The sequence below is a fragment of the Oncorhynchus masou genome, chromosome 23 (genome assembly GCF_036934945.1).
Source record: "Oncorhynchus masou masou isolate Uvic2021 chromosome 23, UVic_Omas_1.1, whole genome shotgun sequence".
NCBI lineage: Eukaryota > Metazoa > Chordata > Actinopteri > Salmoniformes > Salmonidae > Oncorhynchus > Oncorhynchus masou.
This window is the reverse complement of record NC_088234.1, coordinates 49422257-49445526: the sequence shown is the minus strand read 5'-3', so window position 1 is coordinate 49445526 and position 23270 is coordinate 49422257. Positions and strand designations below refer to the sequence as shown.

The 23270-nt window shown below is 46.3% G+C and overlaps 2 protein-coding genes across 15 annotated transcripts in view; both read right to left on the bottom strand.

The window, feature by feature from the left end:
• LOC135510992 (bifunctional heparan sulfate N-deacetylase/N-sulfotransferase 2-like) overlaps positions 1-1856 on the bottom strand; it is a 170950-nt gene extending 169094 nt beyond the window's left edge. For all 5 annotated transcript variants that reach the window (XM_064932400.1, XM_064932402.1, XM_064932399.1 and 2 more), the window contains exon 1: positions 1521-1856. The gene's annotated coding sequence lies outside the window, so the exon portion shown is untranslated. The remainder of the gene's footprint in view (positions 1-1520) is intronic.
• Positions 1857-3203: 1347 nt separating this feature from the next.
• Positions 3204-23270, bottom strand: part of zswim8 (zinc finger, SWIM-type containing 8) — a 33063-nt gene continuing 12996 nt past the window's right edge. For 2 of the 10 annotated variants that reach the window (XM_064932388.1, XM_064932389.1), the window contains 21 exons: positions 22169-22263; positions 20246-20418; positions 16712-16819; positions 15965-16046; positions 15450-15570; positions 15134-15335; positions 14891-15066; positions 12594-14341; positions 12294-12392; positions 11992-12116; positions 11564-11873; positions 11232-11387; positions 10823-11045; positions 10415-10704; positions 10014-10288; positions 9387-9884; positions 7853-8051; positions 7456-7659; positions 7179-7298; positions 6657-6835; positions 3204-4756 (listed from right to left, as the gene is read on the bottom strand). In XM_064932388.1, the coding sequence (XP_064788460.1) occupies positions 4553-4756; positions 6657-6835; positions 7179-7298; positions 7456-7659; positions 7853-8051; positions 9387-9884; positions 10014-10288; positions 10415-10704; positions 10823-11045; positions 11232-11387; positions 11564-11873; positions 11992-12116; positions 12294-12392; positions 12594-14341; positions 14891-15066; positions 15134-15335; positions 15450-15570; positions 15965-16046; positions 16712-16819; positions 20246-20418; positions 22169-22263 (5587 nt within the window). In that variant the 3' untranslated portion in view covers positions 3204-4552. The remainder of the gene's footprint in view (positions 4757-6656; positions 6836-7178; positions 7299-7455; positions 7660-7852; positions 8052-9386; positions 9885-10013; positions 10289-10414; positions 10705-10822; positions 11046-11231; positions 11388-11563; positions 11874-11991; positions 12117-12293; positions 12393-12593; positions 14342-14890; positions 15067-15133; positions 15336-15449; positions 15571-15964; positions 16047-16711; positions 16820-20245; positions 20419-22168; positions 22264-23270) is intronic. The other 8 variants (XM_064932392.1, XM_064932391.1, XM_064932393.1 and 5 more) reach the window with 8 other exon arrangements.

Genomic DNA, 23270 nt, shown 5'->3' with positions numbered 1-23270 from the left:
TTAAGCTGTTAATTAATAATGTCAGGTCCTTTTATGCATGCATGGTATCAGAGAGGATGAGGCGAAGCGAGAGGTTTCCGTCTCGCCAAAATCAGTCCAAAACGTATACGGACTTATTTTGGGCCTACGCTTGTCGCCTGCCTTCATGCCTCCCGTTGTTAAGGTGGAAACATAAGCGTCTCTTCATTATATACAGATATCTGATAGTACTTTGTTGGTCACGTCATTTCACTGTTTGGATGTTGTTGTTTTTTTTACCGTTTGTTGACCGCTTAATGAGGGTCAGTTAGTCGGCAGCAAAATTAATCGAAATGTTAACCCCTACTAGCATTACATGACTTTTCAGGACATATTCCAAGCAATGATTTCGAGCCTATCAAGTTAACACTGCTTATCAGAGCAAACATAACTTAACACCAGGGTTACTGTGGCTCCTTCTGCCACGGTGTCCACATCTAAACCAATCAATGGCGGCCACTTCAATCTACTAACTTTCATTCAATAACCAAAGATCGTGTGGTTTCTTGTGCAATTAATAATTTGCCCCTGTCCTGGCAAAACCTCTTCCACCGCCTCCACAATGTTACCAGAGTCAAAATATCTGGAATACCGTGCAATGATTTGGCTAGTTGAGTGTTAACATGGCGTAAATATGGCAAACCAAACCTTTCCATATTATCTAATACCTAAGGAGCCATTTTATTCTGGTTTATTAATGTCAAATGTTAACCACAGAAGGTAACCAACACTGAACTGGGAAATCAGATTAACCAAAACAGCAAACTGACGTAGGAACACTAAACAAGAAATCCATTGCCTTCGGCCAGTGCCTGAAACACCAGGTCAGGAGACATGTACTGTACGCATTAGTTAATAACACTATAAGAAACATCTGATGATGAATAACGTTAAGCTAACAGTGCAAAGGTCTTGACAAGTTAACGTTTGTTAACACGTCAGAACAATGAGCCAGATCTCGCGCCAGATAAAAAAAAAACGCGTCAATGTAAAACAAAAAAACCTTTCAAATGTATTTAAGGGATTACAGAATTGGATACAAAAACAATGTCATACATTCGTCAAACTATAGTTAACTACTGTTACATAACAATAATAGTTACTAATGTTAGCTAGATTACTGGTTATGGAAAAACTTTTGCATGCAACACAGTCCGTCATATGATTTACCACTAACTAGCTAGCCGCTTAATATAAGCTAAGCAAAGAATTTCAGCATCTCTTTAGACCGACTAGAACCAACAAACACATGCTGCTGGAATTGAACAAATGGTATGTTTTCTTCATAGTTAAAACGTTACTGACACGAATACAGATGTCCACGTCGTTCGCATAAAATTCAAACAAAATCAACAGGAAAATCCTCAATCCCAACTGGCACTGAAATATAGGTAGCTAGCTTGCGAGGTTAGCCTACCGGCTAACTAGTGTTGCAAACATTCAATGGGCTTCAAGTTAGATGACAGGCAAAATATTCCAAGTTAATGTTTTTTTTCACTTACCAATGTACGTCTTTGGAAGACAGCTATCCACATGAAATGCACAATGACAGAAAATATGCAAATGCTTAAGTTTCAAGTCTAGTTGACAGCATCGCTCGTGAATCCGCCATCTTCATTCAGCAATCGATGTATTCTGCCGAAACTCCGGAATGAACCATACATAGCGAGCAAAAGGGATATTTCGTAACAGTGGACATCCAAACGTTAATCTTGGGAAATGACTCTGATCGCAGGAAAATCATTGAAATGACCCAATTTGAAACATAATTATGTTGGTATTCTTAATGTTAATACGATTATAATGCTTGGTTTTTAACCCCCATAACACATGTTTGATGATACCCTTGTCCGGACAGAGAACACCCCTGAGCCTCTTTCAGGTTTACCTTTCAGCTTCACAGGTGGGGCAATATATACACACGATAAACACAACATGTAAAGTGTTGGTTTCATGAGCTGAAGTACAAGACACCAGGAATTTTCCATATTCACAAAAAAAAACGTTCTTTCAAATTGTGTTCTTTCACATTTGTTTACATCTCTGTCAGTGAGCTTTTTTTCTTTTTCTTTTTTTTTTTACTTTGCCAAGATAATCCATCCACCTGACAGATGTGGCATATCATGAAACTGAAAACAGCATGATCATTATACAGGTACACCTTGTGCTGGGGACAAATATGCAGTCTTTTCACATAACACATTGCCACAGATGTCTCAAATTGAGAAAGTGTGCAATTGGCATGCTGACTGCAGGAATGTCAACCAGTGTTGTTGCCAAATGATTGAATGTTAATTTCTCTACCATAAGCCACCATTGTTTTTAGAGAATTGTCCAGTACATCCAACCGGCCTCACAACCACAGACCAAGTGGAACAATGCTAGCCAAGAACCTCCACATCAGGTTTCTTCACCTGCGGGATCATCTGACCAGTCACTTGGTCGGCTGATAAAACAGGAGTATTTCTGTCTGTAATAAAACCCTTTTGTTGATAAACTCATTCTGATTGGCTGGGCCTAGCTCCCAAGTGGGTGGGCCTTTGCCCTCCCAGGCCCACTCATAGCTTCACCCTTACCCAGTCATGTGAAATCCATAGATTAGGGCCTGATTGATTTCCTTCTATGAACTGTAACTCAGTCAAATCTTTTAAATTGTTGCATGTTGCGTTGATATGTTTTTAGTATTTGATAAGCTGCACATTATACAATTCTGTAATTAATACGAGACCATGACATACATTTTTCTCCAACGCAGAGTACTGAGCCATGCTCCTCCTTTTACTTGGGTCACTAGAGGACAAAAATCTTGAAAAAATGCTAACTTTGGTGTATGAGCAGGTAGCAAGTGTAGCAATTGTAAAACATTGCAAATGTGTCTTCCCATGTAAACTGCATTGTCTTATGAACCACCATCATTTGGGAACCATTCCATGAAAGCCACTTTGAACTAAATTTTGGGAATTAATGATGAACTATAAAAGTGTCGAAATGAACTCAGATTAGCCAGACTACTGGAACCCGATCATAAATTACCCTATGGTTCCCTCTCCTGGTCATACTGTGACAGACCAAAGAATGAATTTTATGTCATACCTTTTCATTTTGCCAGTCAAATCCATTGGAGTTTAAGTGGTCAGAGGATTTACAATAAATTACACGTAAAATAAAATTACAGCAAATTAGTGTTTTGAATTACCTTTATTAAGTAAACTCTACATGTCAGTATTGCTTTATCCATTTTTTTTTAATTCTAAATTACAACTTCTTGCAATCAGCAAAATGTTGACTTTTTTTTTTTTCAATCAAGCTACACTTCGAGGAATACAAAAATATCACAGTACATTTTCTACTAAGTCACTCTTCACCCCGTGAGCTCCAGAGCAAGGTTGGAGGTGTGGATTTGGAACACAGGGATCTGGCAACGCCGCCTATAAAACATCAATGGACATGAATTCCACAGTAACAGCTGATGGATGTATCCTGGAAACCAAGTCTGCATATAAGCCTTTATGAGCATAGCACTTTTATGATTCTACATATGCAGGGCATATGTAAATGTCATGTCAACTCATCCTTTATGTGATCCTGATATTTGATTGGATGATTGTACTTGAGATTCTCAGGGGCCGTACACTTGCACTCTTGAACCACTACAAAAGGGCCAATGATGAGTTTGGTCCAGCCAGACTCCTGTGTTTCCAGACCCAAAACCTCAAACCACTAAATTGGAAAAGGTAACCCACACAAAACTCATGTTAACACTCGCTCATTCTCAAAGTCCTCTCTGCATACACGTTATTCTATACAAAATATCAAAAACAAAAGATTAAACAAAACACTAAAAAGAATCCTCACCCGTACTCAGATAATTTTCGTATTACATTTTTTTTCAATTATTTCAACAAACTGTTTTTTGTCTTGCTTTTTTCTCTCTTGTTTAAACACTGTCAGAATACCTAAAATTCAGATCCGTAGTGACTGGTGGAGGCTCACTCCCCCAGGACAGAGGAATGTTGCAGTATGAATCTGATTTACTCAGTTGTTTCAATAAAATAACCAACTAACATCAACAACAAAATAAATGACAACTTATACACCCCAAGCAACCATAAAGCATCCTTCGTGACAGCTTCTGGTAGGAAAGTTGGGAGGATGAACATGAGTTGGGAATATATGTTACAGGAAGTTACAAAGAGACATGAACCATGATAAATGGGAGCTGCAATTCAGTCACAAACAGATATAGAAAACTACATAAACTGATCTCCATTCAGCTTACCTCAAACTGTGTCTCACACACCTATGACATCTAAAAGGAAATGGGGGTTGATTGTGCTGCCTGTGTGCTGTGTAGGGTGTGTACATCAGGGTACACAAGGAGATTGGTGACGTCAGGTGAGCGAGAGGCCAGAGAGGCGAATGGAGAGAGCGTTCGATGCAGGGCTACGGGTCGATGGAAAGAGACAGAGATCGACAGGGCTGTGGGTTTGTGGGGTGGGAGCGTCGTTCCTCTCCCACTCCACTGCCCTCATAGTCATGGGGAGAAGGTGGCCATCTCCAGAGAGATGCGCTGCCACAGCTCCTTGGTCTGCTTGCCCCTCTTCAGGTTCTGCAGCACGTCGTTGAACTGCATCATGCCCACAGGTGTCAGGCAGAAAGCTCCACGGGCGCTGCGGATGATGTTGACAAAGTCGTCGTAGTCGGCCGGGGTCAGGTGGATCAGCCGGTGGTGGATGTACTGCAGTGGGAATGGAGAGGGGGACAGAGGATCAGATGGACTGTAAGTCAAACAGGGCACCAAAGGGTCATCTACTTTACTACTTATGTCAAAGTTAGGCACAGAGATCGGGCACCCAGGGGTCAAAGGGGCATCAAGGGATCATCACTTTACTCAAATCCAAAACCAAACCCTACCGACAATGAATGGAGAAAATTTGTCTGATACAAGGATGGTAATAGCTCCACTTTGTCCTCTGAGAGACTCTGGGGAATCTTCGCCACATTGTGAAAATCAATCCATTCAGGTCTACACAAGTATATAGGGGCTAGGGGGGTAGACATGGAATGGTCAACAGTGTTTGGTGGGATACAGATATCCTTATGTGGTCCACTATCTTAATAGTATACCTTGATAGGGACACCTTTAACTAGGTGGTTTCACCTATTTCATACTAAGACGCGCTAGCAGGCGGAGTTTAAATGGGTTAATTTAATCACATCCCTCCATCTCAGGGTTAGGGCATTGATGAAGTGATGAGAATTCAGTCTTTTCACTCCCAGCTTTGAGCAGGTGCTTCATTTTTTACCTCTCAGGACAGATTCTGCATCATGAGGTTAAATTGCTAAATTATTAATGGGAAACAGAGAGCGTTTCAGTTTGCTCACAATGGTGCTGTTTAATGAAGTATGACTCAAAAGAGTAGACACTAACCTCTGGTACTGTTGCAATTTCAGACAGTCATTTCAATATAAGAACCACAAAAGTTACTCTTTTGACCTCATTTACCCGAGTTTAATATGAACAGGATGTGTTCTAAGGGAGAGTGAAGAACCAATTCCAGAGAAAGACATCACAAGACATCCAGCATATGGAATTCATTCCCTTTCAGTGACTGAGGAAATGATTCATTGTCAGTCATGGTACATTTCCTCTAGAGTACAACCCCCAGATACCTCATCTCATTAACTGCCTGATGAGAAAGAGTGGAGAGCCTGTGTCGCGCTGATATTGTCAGCGGACATCAACAAATGTGCCAGCACACACACACACACGTGTGTGTGTGTGAGAGTGTGTGTAGAAATAACACATCATTCAGATAAGAGAAAGTCAGCTGACACTGGGGCAAATAGGAAGAGGTGTGTGTTACACTTTACAAAGTGAGAATTTGAACATTCACCTTTAAAGCCAACACAGCGGTTTTAAAGTAGAAGGACAGTGACTCAAACCACAGCAAGGAAGCAAGGAATTCAGTGTGCACATGCATGTGCATGTGAGCAAGTACAGAAACTCCAGGGGGCAACATGCCTTTCAGCTTTGCAACTGTCACAGCCGGTTAGCCGCTTCCCCATCAGAGCAGGCTATCCAGTAGATGCACTCATGAGTCTCCCTTCTCCACGGTGTGTAGCACTCGGACTTCATCAACTATTTATGTAAGCTGTGAGAAACGCTCACTCTCCTTCACCTCCCCAAGATAATACTCCCCCTGCCCTGCCAATACACAGAATACACCCACTCTGATCAGTTTCTACCAGAGTATCCTGATATAAAAATGTGGTTGTTTTGTACACTTTTATCCAAGGGGACAGTCAACTCAGGATATGAGGTCCACAGTGTTTACCAAAGAGCTTTGTGGCTAGTGAAAGGCTGCTGTATTTGTATGCACTGGTGAGATGTGAGCCCCTTAGCTGTTTACAGATCTGAAATAACTTGATAGGTGTGGGCAATATGGCAAAAATATCCCCTAAGTCTTGGAAGACTATGTGAAGCCATCACCATTCACCACATAGCTTATACATACCTGGCCAAATGGCTAGGGGTTGTTTGTGGCCTAGGCTCTGGTGTTACCTGTCAATAGGCCTGTTGAAGGGGCTAAGGGAAGGATCTAGAGTGTAGTTTGCAGCCTGGTCCCTGGTGTTACCTGTAGGTAGGCCTGCTGGCAGCGCTGCACCAGTTGGTGGAAGGCAGGCGTGCGGAGGTGGGCGTGGATGTGGGCGGGGTTCAGTCTCTGGAGAGCCTCCATGATGATCTCCTGAAGGACGAAGGGGCTGAGCACGCCCTTAGCCGCACCCACACAGAACTGGTACACGTAGTTCACCCCTGGAAAGGATGGGAGAACCCGGGAACATTGAGTATTTAATGACAATTAACATAAGTCTATGGCTAACATATGTTCTACTTTGAATTCTGGCAGAGTACCCTGTCATTTCAGTAAAATCCTCTCAACATACACAGAAAATGCAGTGCTCCGATATCGATATTTCTGTTTATGTGTCTTACTTAGCATTCAACTGTAGTCCTCACCTTCGTAAACCACCAGATACCATTATGCTGGTGTATCAATAATTCAAATCTATAATTCCCAAAACACCGTAATAGATCAAACAACCACTATAATCAAAGATGCCTGCAGAATGCACTCTTCACCCCTGCCCTTTCTCACCTAGCCGTGCAGCCAGGCCCAGGAGCCACTTGACGTCCTCTGTGTATGGGGGGCTGCGGGAGAAGTTATTGGGGTGGTCGTTGTGAGCCCTCCTGCCCAGCATCTCCAATGCTAGCATGCCTATCAAAGAGTCAGGGTCAAATATCAGAGTTATCAACACCACCAATTAGTTTGAATAAACAGCTTAACCATAGAAAATGATTAAACTGATATTTCCAGTGCTTATACCATCTAGAGATGCTTATCATGGACACTTAAAAAAATGGTTGTTCCTCACCAACTCTGTATGCTGAGTGCAGGTAGTGAAGGCCCTGCTGGCTGATTGGCTGGCTATGCTGCTCGTCTTCAGACGGGAAGGGGGCGCTGACCAATGAGACAGGCTGAGAAGACATTCCAGGAAGAGATGACCCCTGAATGGCCTGGATTGTGGCGCCTGAATGGACGCCACCTACTGGATAGAAAGGGGAAAAAGATGCGGCTCCTGAGAGTGCCATAGAGAGTCCATTATAAAACATCCAAGTTCAAACTTCTTTTTTAACAACTTCTGCTATCAAATGTGAACCATCAACTATACACACACTTACATGGGCTAAATAGATTATTATTTTACATCTATAGACATATAAGGGACAAAGACGTGCATGCACACACCCACAGCAGTGGTCTCTGCTCACCTGCTACAGTGGTGCTAAGAGGCAGGCCGGTCTCGGTGTGATAGGGGTGGACGGCGATCTGGGTCATGGACGGCACGGGAACACCGGGGAAGGTGACCGCTGTCGCTGCCATGGGCGGATGGGGGCCAGTGGCCACTGAGAACGGGTACTGGGCACCGATAAAGGCCGGGTGCATTCCCTGAGAGGGCACACAGACACACTTAAAATTAGTTAGATGCTATTCTCTGTTGCAGTCCTGGGACACTGTCTTATGCCAGATAGTGTGACATTCGTCTGCACTGAGGGACGAGCAACGCGGAGTGACGAAAGACAATGGTCATGGGCTTAAAGGCACAGTGCAGTCAAAAATGTGATTTTTTTCTGTGTTTTATATACATTTTCACACTATGAAGTTGGAATAGTAGTATGAAATTGGTGACAATTCCCTTTTAGTGTAAGAGCTGTTTGAAAAGACTGCCTGGAATTTCAGCCTGTTGTAGTGGCATGGAGTTTTGCCTGGTGACAATATTAAAGAGAGTTCCAAACCTTTATTCCAATAACAGCTAGTTTTCAGTGTTCCCCTCCCCACTCAGACCACTCCCAAACAGCCCTAGCAAAATTATTGCTTGAGAAATTGCTATTTTTGAAGACAAACACTATGGGTACACCAGTGCATACTGATCACTTGGCAGTGGTCCAGTTGTCTAGTTGAGTCGCCTTGAAACTCAGTGTCAATGTTGTCTGTACATCTTTCTGCCCCCCCCCCCCCCAATCTCAATTTTATACTGTAAAAAACTGTCACAAGTTTTTAATGAAACCAAAAAGTTCATAAAATACAATATACAGAAACAGGTGTATGAAATCAAAGTTGTAATAAAAAAATAACAATAACAGAAATTAAATATAGGGAATGCAAAACTGTGCGTTAGTCTCCAGATTCACTGTCTCATCCTCAAATGGATCTTGTGAGTTCCAAACGGGGTGGAGCAGTCTCTACCATCTGATATTCTCTGTGATGTTCTAGAGAAGGCTTGCATCTAGTGTGAAGCAAAGTTGGGGGTGTATAGGGATACGTTATGTCTTCAAAGTAGATGGAAGCTACTTAAGATGTAACAACTATCAGCACAGTGTTTCACTGGAAGCCATAGTAATGATTCTCAACCAGCCTATTTCTGAGTTTATTTGTGATAGTAAGTACCGAGTGGCACAGCGGTCTCAGGCACTGCATCTCAGTGCTACAGGCATCACTACAGACCCTGGTTTTATCCCGTGCTGTATCACAACCGGCCATGATCGGGAGTCCCATAGAGTGGCGCACAATTGTCCCAGCGTCATCCGGGTTATGGGAGGGTTTGGCCGGCATTGTAAATTAAGAATTTAACTGACTTACCTAGTTAAATATTTTTGTTGTTGTTATTTCAATTTGACTCTTATTGCCTTCTCCATGTCCATCTCTTATCGAATTCTTCTCCCCTACTATCTCTCCCTCAGCCCATCTTATCAGAATCTCCTGGTCTTCCTGCCCTCCCTCCCTCCCTCCAGACAGTCCTCTTACCTGTGGGTAGGCACCCCCTGACACGGGGAATACAGTGGGGCGGGGGACGTGCTGCAGTGGGTGCCCCAGGTACTGGGGGGTGCAGACTGTGGGTAGGTGGGCCTGGATGGTGGTGTAGGGGTGCAGGCCCTGGGTGTGGGGGTGGGCCATGGCCGAGCCGGGAAGGGCGTGTGATTGGTAGATGGTGGAGCCCACAGAGATGACGGGCACCACAGCCGCTGCTGTCACTGAGGCCGTCACCGTGGCGACGCCGGAGGAATCCATGTTGCCAATGTTGTCCATTACACCATGGCCCATCTCTGGGGGCCTCCTTCCAGCTCCACCATTGGCCCCACAGCGTCCCGGGCCTTCACGCTGGGCCCCTGACCCCCCTCCTACTGTCTGCTCATAGAGCCAGTACCACTGGTGGGCCACCTCAAACAGAACCTCAGGGTACACACCGCCCCCCTTTGCTGCCTCCTCTACAGCCATACAAGCTTTCTCTAGCATCACGTTGTCCTGCAGGGAGAGAGGCGGGGAGGAGGTGAAGAAAAGAGAGAAGAAAGGATGAGGAGATTTAGGGGGAAAAGTGCATTTTAGAAAGAAAATGGATAAAAAGGTAAAAGAATAAAAGGATGCCCAGCCTACATGAGTAGTCCGATGTGTCTTCTGCAGAACTGAAGAGTACCGGACATGTACCTGTTCCTTGCACTGCACCAGGGCCCTCTGGATCTCATTGGGGTTGAGGGCGTGTGCATGGGGCAGGCAGCTTAGGGCCAGCTCAGCCGCAGCGCGAACCATGTTGGGGTCCCGCGCCCGTGATGCTCTGTCGGCCAGTGATGCCACCTCGGGAGGGGTGAGGTGCCCATCCCAGCATTCCACCAGGATGTTGAGGGCAGCACTGCCAATCTCCATGGCCTGGCCTGGAGGGGAAGAGGGAGAGACATTCATTATAGCTACTACTGTCTCATGGACTATGAGAGAAGAAACTTCGCTTTTGGGGTGACCTATCCCGATGAGAAAGGACAGAGAAAAATAAAGCCCCTCACCTGTGATCCAGGAGACGTGGGAGGAGTAGGTCCTGGAGAGCCAGTTAGGTGAGACAAAGTTGTGCAGGCCTAGGGCGTACAGGCCGATCTCAAAGGCACAGAGGTGCAAGTTGCGGTGGGGCCCCTGGTGGCCTCCACTGGCTGATGGCTGGGTGAAGATGGAGGTGGAGCTGTTGCCCCCGGCCTTGATCAGCACGGTCTTGGCCAGCTCGAAATAGAAGTGGGCTGCTGCCTCCGACGGTTGGTTGGGCACATGTGGTGCATGGCACTCGGGACGACGCCCTTTATATCTAAGAGGGGGGCGAGAAGAGGAATGTTCAATTAGCATATTTTTGTGAATACCTTAGTTGAGTTCTCCAATAATCAGATGGCATCAACACGTGTATAGAATGTGTAGAAGTCACTCACCTGCTGGTGTCTGTGCTCTTTGCCCTAGCTCCGCCTCCGGCCCTGCGAGAGCCACTGGATGAGGAGGAGCCTAACGAATCAGAAGAGGAGCTGCTGATGCTGTCACTGTCTTGGCCCCTCCCCCAGGAAGCTGCAGCCCAGCCCCCTCTGAGCGGGCGTCGACTAAGGGTGGGGGAGCTGTCTGAGGTGGTCTCAGGAGCACTGCTGTCGATACTCGCCATGCCTGGAACAAAACACTTAAAACTCTAACTTCTATCTAGTCAGCCACGTGTCAATACTACCTCTAGATGGCCATTCGAGTCATACAGTACACCCTGTTCAAATGCAGTGCACACTATACAGTATAGGCTGTTATTTGAGAGACAGCCAGTGTCTTAATCTGAGGTTTAGGTGGGGTTGTCATGGTTACCTGTGTGTTTCTTCTTCTGGCGGACAGGAGAGCCCCAGCAGCGCCCGCTGTATGCCCCCCGTCCTCCCAGCGCCAAGCGGCTCGGCACTGTGCCCTCTGGCTTGAACGGGACAGCCTCACTCGGCTGGTCACATGACGCAGGCTGGACGCCATCTGCTAAGACAATAAGTTAAGTACTGAATAAGTTTTACATCTAAACAGTAGCAACAGAGTTGGATTAAAACAATTCCTTCCATTTTCAACAAATCTGTTTTGCATAGGTAGGGTAACACCTCATGTTCAGTGCATCACAGGTAAAGTATGTCATTACCACCCTGTCGTCTGTGCCTCACCTTGCTCTCTGGCCTCACTGACACACTCTCCGGCTGTGGAGTTGTTCTGCACCCCACTGCCCGCCAGACCTGCCTGCTGTCCTGCCGCCCCCCCAGCAGCCACCGCTTGCAAGGAGGAGGAAGAGGACCCGGCTGCAGCTGTGGCGTTGGGGGCATGTTTGGACACCCCTCCTGTGGCACCTCCGTGTCCGTGAGCAGTGTGCTTGGACGGGCTCCTTTGGCTGCTGGCAGCTGGCTTGCTGGAGTAGAAAGAGCTCAGGGTCTGGGGCTTGTGGGTCTGGCTCTCTCTGTCCAGCAGCTTGTCCAGGATCTGGAAGGTCAGAGAGAGAGGGAGAGTCATCCACAAGCCATACAATGCATTCAAAAAAATGCATTAATATGTTTATTGGTAACTAGTTATTCTACTGTCCACAGTGCAGAAGGTCTACCTTTTTCAGCTTGCTCTGGTCATCCTTGTATGTGATCATGAGGGCCAGAGCCAAGTCTCCTTTCTCTCTCCTGGTCCCCTCACACAGCAGAGGATGCTCTGCCTCGCTCACTGTGGTCTTCATACCTACACCAGGGGGTTAGAAAGATGAAGACCAAAGCAAAAGAGTTCATCTGTTTCTAAGCCAAACTAGCACCGGGACGTTTTGCTATTTAAGTATCACTAACCTCAACACGGAACCACTAAATGGCGCCTACCTCTTTCTGAAGGTGTAAATGCAAAAAAACTTGTGGTTGAACTTACCCAGTGCTGCTACAGCCGCCTCAAAGCCCAGCTCCTCATCTCCAGGCATCTCGTTGTTCCGGTTACGGCTAGGCGGACGGGAACCTGTGGGGGACACAACTGTACAAACAAGATAGAGAGGGGGACTAGGTCAAATATAAATGAATGGGATTCTCACTTGTGTGATGACTGCATGATGTGTAATTCAGATCAATTATCAAGTAAACGTTATATATCTGTGTATGTAGTGTGTGAGCTCAAACAGAATCTCAATGTGGAAGGAAAAAACATGGCGAATTAAAAATGGGTAGCCAGATTCACCTGGGGTACACAGCACATCAAATATGAAGCTGGCCAGCATGAGGGGCAGGACAGGCCTGTAGTCACAGAAGTTCCCATCTCGGAGCTGCTCGGCCCTGTCCCGTATGGACGTCATCTCCACCAGGCCCAGAGGGATTTTCTTCAGTAGAGCCACCACCTCTGACTCCTGGTAAGCAAGCTTGACCTCCAGGGCCTTGGTGGAGGCTGGGGGCCTCTGCAGCTCAAGAGAGAACATACCAGTGCTGAAGGCCAGGTTGTGGAGCTCCAGCCTCTCGCTCAGCACCGTCAGCAGGAAGGAGGTCTTAACCAACGTGTTAGTGGCCACCTGGGTCTGCCTGCTGGTGGACACCTTGCTCTTCTTGCCCTTGGTCTGGGGCTGCTCCACCTTCAGGTCTGGAGGGTTGGCCAGCAGGTCTCCAGCCAGCTCCACTGCCAGTCTGCAGGCATCGTTGCTGTAGCCGTGAGCGTGGAGGGCCTCTGCACACGCAAACAGCACCTCCATCTGGCCCTCCTGCTCCAGTGGCTTGATCCCAGCAAAGATGTCTGGTTCCTCTTCATTGTTGTTCTCTGACACTCTCTCTGCCCCCTCCTCATTAGCTGAATTCAGAAAGTAGGCCTGGTAGTCATCCTCTCCAACAGGGTCTCCTCCTGCCCCTGCTGCTCCCTCTGGGGCCTGATTGGGCAGTGCTACGGCTCCAGTGCCAGTTTCTCGGCGGCCATCATGCGGTGACTTGGCAGCAGCTGCAGTCACGGTAACAACCGAGGTAGAAGGCCGAGCATCTCCAGCGATGGCCGCCTCCTCATTTCCATTCATCTCCGCCTCCACATTCACCACGGCAATGGCTGCTTCCACGATGACAGCAGCGTTCTCTTTGGTGGGGAAGGCAGGCTGGGATTCAGTGGCAGGCAGGGTGGCAGCAAGGGTGGCCCGTTTGCCCTCGAAGGCACGCTCCTTGGGCATGTTTCCGGCCCCTTTCCCTCCCCCACTGTATTTGTGTGGCTCTCTGAGTAGCGGGCTTGGTGAGGGCAGCATCTCGGGCGGCGGGGGCGTGAAGTCAAAGGTGTTGCAGGCCTCAGCACCCAGCGCCAGACTGGAGCCATCATCCAGGCTCAGCTCGGCCATGTCAGGCTCGAGGGAGCTGTCCTCACTGCTGGTGCGCCGCTTGGCCGCTTGGTGTTTTCCCCCTACCACTCCTGATCCCCCAGAGGACGTCTTGCCCCCCTGGGCTATCTTAGCCTTGCTCCCAGTGGACGAGGAGGAACCTGCGCCTTTGTACATCCCCTTACTACTGCCCTCCTCTAGAGAGAGAGACACACTGCCCCCTAGCCGCACTAGGACCCCTCCTCCGCCCACAGCCGACAACCCCTTCCTCTTGCTCACGATGGTCTCTTTGGGCCTGACCGCCACTTCTTGTTGGGGACTTCTGCCCTTGTAGTCACCCCCACCTCCCTCAGAGCTGCCAGACCTCCCTCCTCCAGGTTCAGGGGGGTCTCCAGCCAGGCCAGCCTTGGCCCCTCTCTGCTGCTGCACTGCCCTGGCCCAGCAGAATGAAGCGCTCTTCTTGTCTGCACTGCAGTAGGTGATGCCTGGCAGTGGGTAGGCCACCTCCCAGTTGAAGTAGCAGGACTCCACGGCTGGCTTGAAGCCCTGGAACAGTTTGTCCAGGGACTTGCGGTGTTGTCCTCGCTTAACGATCTCAATCACTTTCAGATGCCACTGCTTGAGCTGGGCAGCCAGCTCCAAACGCCTATGGGATGGTGTAAAAAGAAACGTAGACACACATTGTTATATTCAGTCCAGGAAACAAGGGCCACAGAGCAGTGACGATAGTAACAAACAAGCACACACACCATTATTCTCATAATTGCCACTAACTTGAAAGACATACACACAAAGAGCTTTCTGCAAGAAACTGACACTGTTGTTCCTTATTTCGCTTTCTGTCATTGCGTCTCAAAGAGCTAATTTAACACAGTGTCGAGTGAGACCACATAGCACTCTAAAAGCCAAGCAGCAATCAGGGCACAGTGAATCAGGAGGATGCCCTGGTCTAATACACTCAATGTCCCAAACACTTACGGCTCTAACCTGATGAACTTAACAGAGCCTCAAAAGAGTGTATATCAACCCAACGCAGACAGATATAGACCTGGGATGGGTTGTGAAAGTGAGAATTTAATTGAAGGTATGAGAGACAGGAGGAGTGCTCTGTTGTCAGTATTAGACACTATTCCAGTTGATGTAGGAAACCAAGGCTAAGTAAGTGTTAGACAGAAAGAAAGGGAAGTGACCTCACCTATGAGGGCTCATGGTGGGGTCTAGGACAGCCAGCCTCCACAGAACGACCATCTCATCACACATGCTGGCGCAGGCGTGGGCTGCCACCTCCGACTGCCCGTTACTGCGCCCCGTGTGCCCGCTGGCACTGCTGTGGGATGCCGAAGTACGCACGCTGTACCACCAGCCAATGATCTGCGGAGAGAACAGTCACCTCTGTCCTATCATGTGTGAATAAGTATGTATGTAACGTGTGGGTTACCTGTTCATAAGTGAGACACTGCTCAGTGAGGATCTCTAGTAGGGGTGCAGCGTTGCTGTCTCTCCTCTTGAGCATCTCCCTGACGATGGAAAGGAGGTTCCAGATCCCCTCGGGCTCCCGCCCCCTCAGCGGCCTCAGCAGACATGCCCACTCTGCCGCCGCCGGAGGCTCCGTGGATGACAGGTACATGGAGTTGACGTCACTGCACCGGGAGAGAGGGAGCACACACACAGGTTAGCAAATATACTTCCACACATTACCTGCGTCCTCTCCTTAATATACCTGGTGCCTTTGACTATGACAGTCTCTGTCTTACCTGAAGACAACAGGAGAGGGGCCACAGAACTTGTGCAGAGTCTTCTTGATGTTGTCACTGAGTGTAGACTCATCTAGATACCAGGTGCTCTGATCAGAGGCTGAGGGGCCAGCAGTGGGGTCTGTACACAGGAGACAGGGAGTAAACACAAAGCCAGAGAAATGCAATACAACAAACATACAGGGAATGTCAAGATGCTGATTTAAGCTGCTAATTGGGAAACATGTCATGTGAGGGCCATCTGAACCAATTTATAGCATGCTCAAACCACTCATATATACAAATGAGCAAATGCCCTCAGGCATCTCTCTCCCATTTGCACTATCTACAGTTGTGGGCGTGGGACGCAACCCCTATCTCATATTGGTGGCGGATGTGGTGAGTTACACCCCATACAATACACAGCACTTTGACTCATTATCATAGTCTCCGATCACATTATGAACCCTTGTGAGAGATAAGTAGAGGCTGCCCCCTGCAGGAGGCAAACAGAAGTGCAGGCTGGCAGGGCTTACCGGGAGCCCCACACACTGTGTTGATGGCTGTGGACTGGGAGGACAGGAGCTCATCCAGAAGCCTCTGGGCTGTGGGCAAAATCTGGAGGAGAAAAATAACAGATCAGTTTTAATGAGTATGATAGAATCTGTTTCAGATCCATTAATGATAGGTTATGACAATCGGTTTCACCATTGTTTCAGGGTTGGGGCATAGCTTCTCATGGCTACTTGTTAAATCCTACGTTTTGAACACAAGGCTCTAATTACAGCTAAGAAATACAGTTGGCCTTAGAGCTGAGTAACATTACACTGACCAACACTGCACTATTGACTGTAATACATAAGGAGACAATGCAACTACTGTGTGTTCTTTATCCCAGTAGCACAGGGGGCAGACAAAGGCAGTATTGAGACTGGGCATGTTACAGGCAGAGCATAGTTACCTCTACAGACCTGGGAGGTAGGACAACAGTGTTCACACATTCAACTGAATGTATTTTTGCAACTATTGGTGATCTTCAGTAGATAAAAAACATTATCTAAATGTTTTTGAAGAGCCTAAAGGGATTGAGAAATGTGTCTAGGATTCGATGCACAATATATGGCTTTGCTAATACAATTTACACATTTGAATGTAACTTTCAGTGGTTGGAACTTGTCTCCTAGTTATGATGACCCTCCACATTGAGATACCCAGCAAACCCATTATTCCTGAAGTGAAGCTCGCAGATAATCTAACAAGTTAGTGTGGTGCGACAGTCTGACCTGTTGGGGAAGCTCACTGATGAGGTACTGGGCAAACTTCTGCAGCTGGTCCCTCTGCAGCCGGGACAGGGACTCTGACACGGGGGCTCGCAAGCACACTGCAGACGCCTGGCAGACAAACAAAGGAGTGACAGGTATTAGTGTACATTTAGTATCTCACCCTGCTCGGTTTCCTGTTCACACACTGAGTTTAAATGCAGAGAATTAAAATATAAACTGAAATGTAGGTGGGCAACAAACTTCAAGTTCGGGGGTCGTACAGTACAAGACACCACTACAACAGAAAGTGGGTATAATATATCACACATTAAAATAAGACTAGAGAGACGGGAAAGAGAGAGAGAGTTGGTCTGCTACTACTGTGTGGTGAGCAGAAACACTTGGGATTCCTGGCCCAGGATGGAGACAAGAGAAAGGAACAGAGGGGATGATATAATGATGATGGGCCGAGTATGTTTTAGGGTAAATAGCACAAACAGCAAGATAGGGAGGGACAGAAGCATGCTTGTGCTCTAATAGCCTGCTAAAGAACATTTCATGGGGAGAAGCTATACAGACATGCCTGGTGCCTAAATGGATGAAGTGTCTCGCACAGCTGAGAGTCGAGAGTCGTTCTGATATGCCCTTCATTTATGCTGGCAACAGCATGGTGCTAGTTAAAACTTATGAAAGGAAGTGATGTGTATTTTGAAGGGCGAGGGAGAAATAACTTTTAGCATTGGTCACCATCTCCCATTTGTTCCATCCCACTTCATTTTATTTTGAGTAGGATAGCAGCCTACATGAGAAATAACGTATTGGTAGTAACCATCTGGATGTCACAGTGATACAGCCTATTCTGCTCAATGGGGAGATTTGCGCTGAAAACCGGCAACACGGGGCACAGTGTCCTTCGCTCCCGCTTGCCGCAGTAAGGAGAGGGAAGTAGCTAGATAGTTTAGCCAATATAAGGCCAGGGTGATAGCTAAAGCGCAACATTTGTCGTGATTTTCACCTGAAAATGTACAACTACGGAATTAATGTCTAACGTTACATTCAAATAATTAAAAAATAAGCACAACAATTACTCCAATAAAAACAGAATGATTCTAAACACTCCCAGGTCCCAATTTCGACAGACAAGTTTCAAATTCTCGCCAAAGTTTCTAGCCACAAAAATAAACTAGCTAGCTTGATGGGAAGGGCTCATCGGGACGACTGGCTAAACTGAACTGAGTCCGTTCATCTCCACTCGACTCTTGCTTGGCAGACAAACGTCATCCATTTGGGCACCAGACGTATAGCCTCTCCCCATTCCAAACTCATTAATAGGATTATACATCAGCAGAAGATATGCCCATTGCCAACACACTCCCCCTAAACCCCAACCTTTCGGTGACGATCTTCTGCTGATCTCTGACCAAAACATTTCAGAATAAAATACTTTGAGATCGTCAGAGGTTATAACAGATGGATCAGTTCTTTAGGGGTGTTAATGTACATTGCTTTACACACTTAACAGCCAAGAGTTCTGTGCTGAGGTGTGTGTGTGTGTGTGTGTGTGTGTGTGTGTGTGTGTGTGTGTGTGTGTGTGTGTGTGCATGTGCTTGTGCTTGGTATATATCGCGTGGTTCTTCTGGAGTGGTTTCATAATGTGCAACTAATTGAGCACACTCAAATTGAACTGTGTGCGTGCGTATGTGTGTGTGCGTGCCTGTATGTGTGATCAAGCGCCCTTGAGAGGAACAGGGAAGACACAGATCTGTGGGTTCAGATACACACATTTAGACAACTTCTTGATGAAAGCACAGTGCCTATATTCTGTCATACCGTGTGATCATGCTCTCAGGAGACACGGAATTTCAGGAAATAAAAAAAATGGTTATTAATAATGTATTATTTCAAAGCTATACGCTACGGTTCTCCATTTTAACACAACCCCCCCAGAAAACTGCACTAGTGGGTCTGTATTTCTCACAATACCTGCAGCAGCATTCCTTTGAAGACCTCTCATGATTTGATGACCAACCCATGAGAGGGACGTGGCAACTGTTGCATTCCCTGCTGAGTATTTGGAGTGATTAAATCTGTTTTGACTACTGCATCGCTCTTTTGTCATATCAAAATGTCACCTCTTATGGCAAGTAAGTGGACTGAATAACTGGAAAGGTCTAAGCATAACATAGCCCCCATGGCTTTGCGAGAATGGCGTCACCTAGGGCGACAGGTTTTCAATATCCACTTTCACAGAGAGGGTGAAAAGGCCGGCCTCCCATCTGGGCCTGAGAGATGTTAATTGCTTTACAGCTATTCAATTCCATTCAATACAATAATGGTTAATGAGGGTCCATGTGCGCCTGATAAAAGGTCACAAGAAAGCTATGGAGGTGTGTGTGTGTGCGTGCCACAGAACAGCTGACAGTCGGAAGTGGGAGAAGACCTACACAGCAGGGAGTGGGGGTATGGCTATGGGAGACTAGGCTCTCTCCTAGACTGATAATTACATAGAATGAGAGAGAATGAGACAGAATGAGAGAGATCGGGTTGTTCCCCAGTGGAAAACAAATATGAGGATTTGCAGAGTTTAAGATCAATGTAATTTTCTGATCATATGGCATAATTCGTTTTTAGTGCCATGGGATCATATGATCTCAGAACATCTGAACATAACGTCAAAGGCTGAACTGAGCCCACACACTCGTTCATGCCAACACACACACTCAGACCTTGCAAGACCCACCTACACTGTGATATCAGTAGAGAACAGACAGTCCTCCACCCAAAGACATCAGAGCCTCCCACACATACACACTCATAGTGCCTCAGCACTCTCTTACACCCTATGAGTCACAGATAGACAATTCCGTACATATATACAGCAAATCTGTAGGCTATTTGAATACATACAATGTATTCGAACAGTAATGTGTTATATAGACGGTAGGGGTGTTTACCAACAAAACCGATATAAGTGCAACCACGACTTAAAAACAAACAGGGTTGGCTTACAATCAAATGATTATTACATTATTACTACTACGCGTAAATAAGTTATATTTCGTCTGCAAATGTTTTGTAAAAAACAAATACATTTGCCCAAGAAGCACTTGTTGGTTGTACAAATACGTTGTTACAGTTGTTGGTTAGCTGTCTAGCTAACTCTAGCCATATTAGCATAGAAGTGACAAGCGTCAAAACACCTCAAAGCAAGACATGGTATTAAGAACAAATACAACCAGCTGAAACAAGTCATCTACAATTCACCAAACAGCTTCTAGTCATTGTTGCTAGCAATCTATGACAACAACACAGAGCCTTTGAACTCGGAGTTGCACACAAATAATTGTTGTGACGTTGTCAACCCATCTATAGGCTATGGCTTGTGTCTGTACCAGGGTTGGAGTAAAAGTTCCTAAATTGAAATGGAATTGACCGTTATCACAGTACTACACTAACTCACATGTATACTGTACTATAATTGCAACACAAAGGTGTATGGGTGTTTTCATGTGGTAATGCGGTGTAATTCATGTTGTGTCTGTACTCTAAACTCACGTTGTGGATCCTGAAGAGGCAGAGGGCCACCACATGGGCGCACCACTTGGCCCCGGCTCCACAGGTGCAACTGCAGGAAGTGATGCGGCAGCGGTCGAACATGACAGCCACATTGTACGCCCCTTTTGATTGGCCAGCCTGGGGCGACACCACGGTGGCACTGAGGTGGAAACCTTTGAGAGAGAAAGAGAGGGACCGAAAGAAATAGAGAGAGGGGATAATATCTGCTCTGTAACGTCCATCTATTTGTCTGTGTCGAACAATGAGACTTGAGCAATGGAATGAGAAATACAGTGTTATGATAAAGTGGGGCAGGAACTCTTAGGGTGATGGCCGACACTGTGCAGCAGCAGTGCTGTAATGCGTCCTGAGCCTGGGCTGCCAGACAGGAAATGAAAGGCAGTTATTTCCATGTACATGGAAAGACTAGGAGATAGGAGGAAAAAGAGGGAGAGGGGGACGTTGCCCAAAAGCTTTTACCCAATGGACAGCAGCCAGCATTCTCCTGGTGAGCCTGAGCCGGCACAGAGCAGGAGGGGAGGGTAGGAGAGGTGGGGGAGTAGAGGAACGGCTCAGAGTAACTGTTCCAGATTCAACATAACAGGACCCCTTCAGTCAGCCGAGCTCTGTTCCTGCTCCAGTTTCTCTGCTCCTACCTGGCAGTCTCCAACTCCTCCTCCACCTCTAACCTACTTCCTTTCCCCTCCTACTTCCACTGGGAGACATGGTTTCCATTACCTCACAATTAACTCTAATGTGTTTAACCTAATACAGCACTGACATACCCGGGGCTCGCAGGAAAACAATGAGGCACACACTGCAGATAAAGAGAAAGCGCTTGCTCTCAAAATGGTTGTAAACATTTGAATCAGACCCCTTGGTTCATTATGAATGTATTTGAAAAAGCTAATATATGCCCCTCCAAGGTTTAATACAGTGTGAAAGGTTATATCTCTAGATATCGGCTTTCAGCTACCCAGAATTGCCTTTAACATAACTTACAAGCATTAATCACCAACCCGACTGTTGAGCAGTGCAAAAAGGGGCATTTCACTGCAATACTTTCTGATCCTAGCTGGCATCTCAGTGATGTTGAGTGTAATGGATGAGTCACACAATCATTATGTAGAATGCTCAGTGGATTTCAGGCAGGCTGCTTGGCCCCTGTAGTTAATCCTAGGTGCTGTGCCCATTGAAGTGGTCCATGTAATAGCAGATCTATGCACTATATTTCACCTCTGTGGTTTTATTCATTGACCTAGGAAATGTCCTAAATGGCACAGTACAACAGCAACATTCCTACACGATTACACTCCATCAAGTTCTCTTTCTAGTAATGAACAGAGGGTTGGCAACCTCAATGGTGATTGATCAGTGTATGGCCATATACCCTGACCGGTAAAAACCCCTGGTTCCTAGTGGTAGCCTATCACCACCAGAGTAGTGCGCAGAGGTTGTCGTGTCACAGGGTCAGGAAAACTCTAAGCCCTAGTGATGAGCGGTGAGTGGCATGGCGCGGACTGAGCTCTATCTGTTAGAACTGGTGAGTGAGGCTCCGTTTGGACCATTTAGGGCCATTAAAGCACATGTAATCCCCACACATCCTGCCTGCCTCCCTGGCCAGCTGCTCTAATCCAGTCATCTGGGATGAGCAGAGATATGCAGAGGCTCCACCCGGATTCCGATGCAACAGAGGTGAAAACAGCATCCTACCTGGGATAAATGTTCAACTAGATAAATGCACAACTAGTTTTTGAAGCCCAAAGCACAGAGTGAGTGTGGGGCTGTGGATCAAGCCTAGCCAATATGTGACCAGGACAATTTTATGGAGGTTTGTTGGATGTTTGGAGAGTTCAGCCTTCCGTGCTGCTGTTGTCTTAGAGCTGTGGTGAAATTAGGTGAAGGACACTGTTCAGTGCTCACCTATCTGCAGAGGGTCTTTGACAGCCCTCATCCTGTACAGCTGCTCCCCTCGCTGGAACTCATCAGGGCTGCCGTTAGCCAGACACGAGTACAGCCTGCAGAGGGAGAACAGCAGAGAGAGGGGATGAGATCAGAGAAAAATTAAGATACACTAACTTCTCCAAATACTATGTCCCCTCTGAAGAAGTGCTAGCTATTTGTATAATGTGTGAGTGGTCCCCAGTATTTGGCATGAGTGAATGTTTTGAGTGATTTCGTAAATGTAAATGAGTGGGTGTGTGATAAGGTGAAATGGAATGGGATTCCAAAACAGAGAGAGTACGATGTACAATAAGCCTCATGCCATTTCATTTCCTTGTCATCCTTTAAAGGCCCAGTGTAGTCCAAAATGTTATGTTTTATACATATTTCCACACTATGAGGTTGGAATAATATCTGTGAAAAATAAGATAATGCCCTTTTAGTGTAAGAGCTGTTTGAAAAGACTGGCTGAAATTTCAGCCTGTTTTCATGGGATAGTTTTGGCCTTCCATGTTGACATCACCATGCGGTAAATTAGTTAATAGACAAATAAGAAAGAGTTCCAAACCTCTGCCAATAACTTATTTTCACCTTTCCCCTCCTCATTTAGACTACTCTCAGACAGTCCTAGCAAAATTCTTACTTGAGAATTGTCCTGTGCTAAAAAGCTTTTTCTTGTGGACAATTTTAATTGAAAACAATCACAGTAGATACTTAATTGTTACCCAGAAATAATTTGATAGAGATAAAAACAGTTGCATTGGACCTTTAACAACAATCCCACAAAGATCAGTGTGTCTCCAGATATCTCTGAACATATGGAAATCTGAGACGATCTCAGGTAGACTTCAGAGCGCGTGTACAGTTTGGTTTTAATATCCTTGTGGGTAACAAAAGTCCTAGGATAGTAAAACAAGTAAAAGTTTGACAAGTAGGGACATTTCGCCAGTCCCCACAAGGAAAATGCTATTTTAGACTTCAGGGTTACAATTGGGGTGAGGTTTAGGAAATAGGGGTTAAGGAAAATAGGATTTTGAATGGGAATAAATGTTATGGTCCCCACAAGGATAGGAAAACAAAC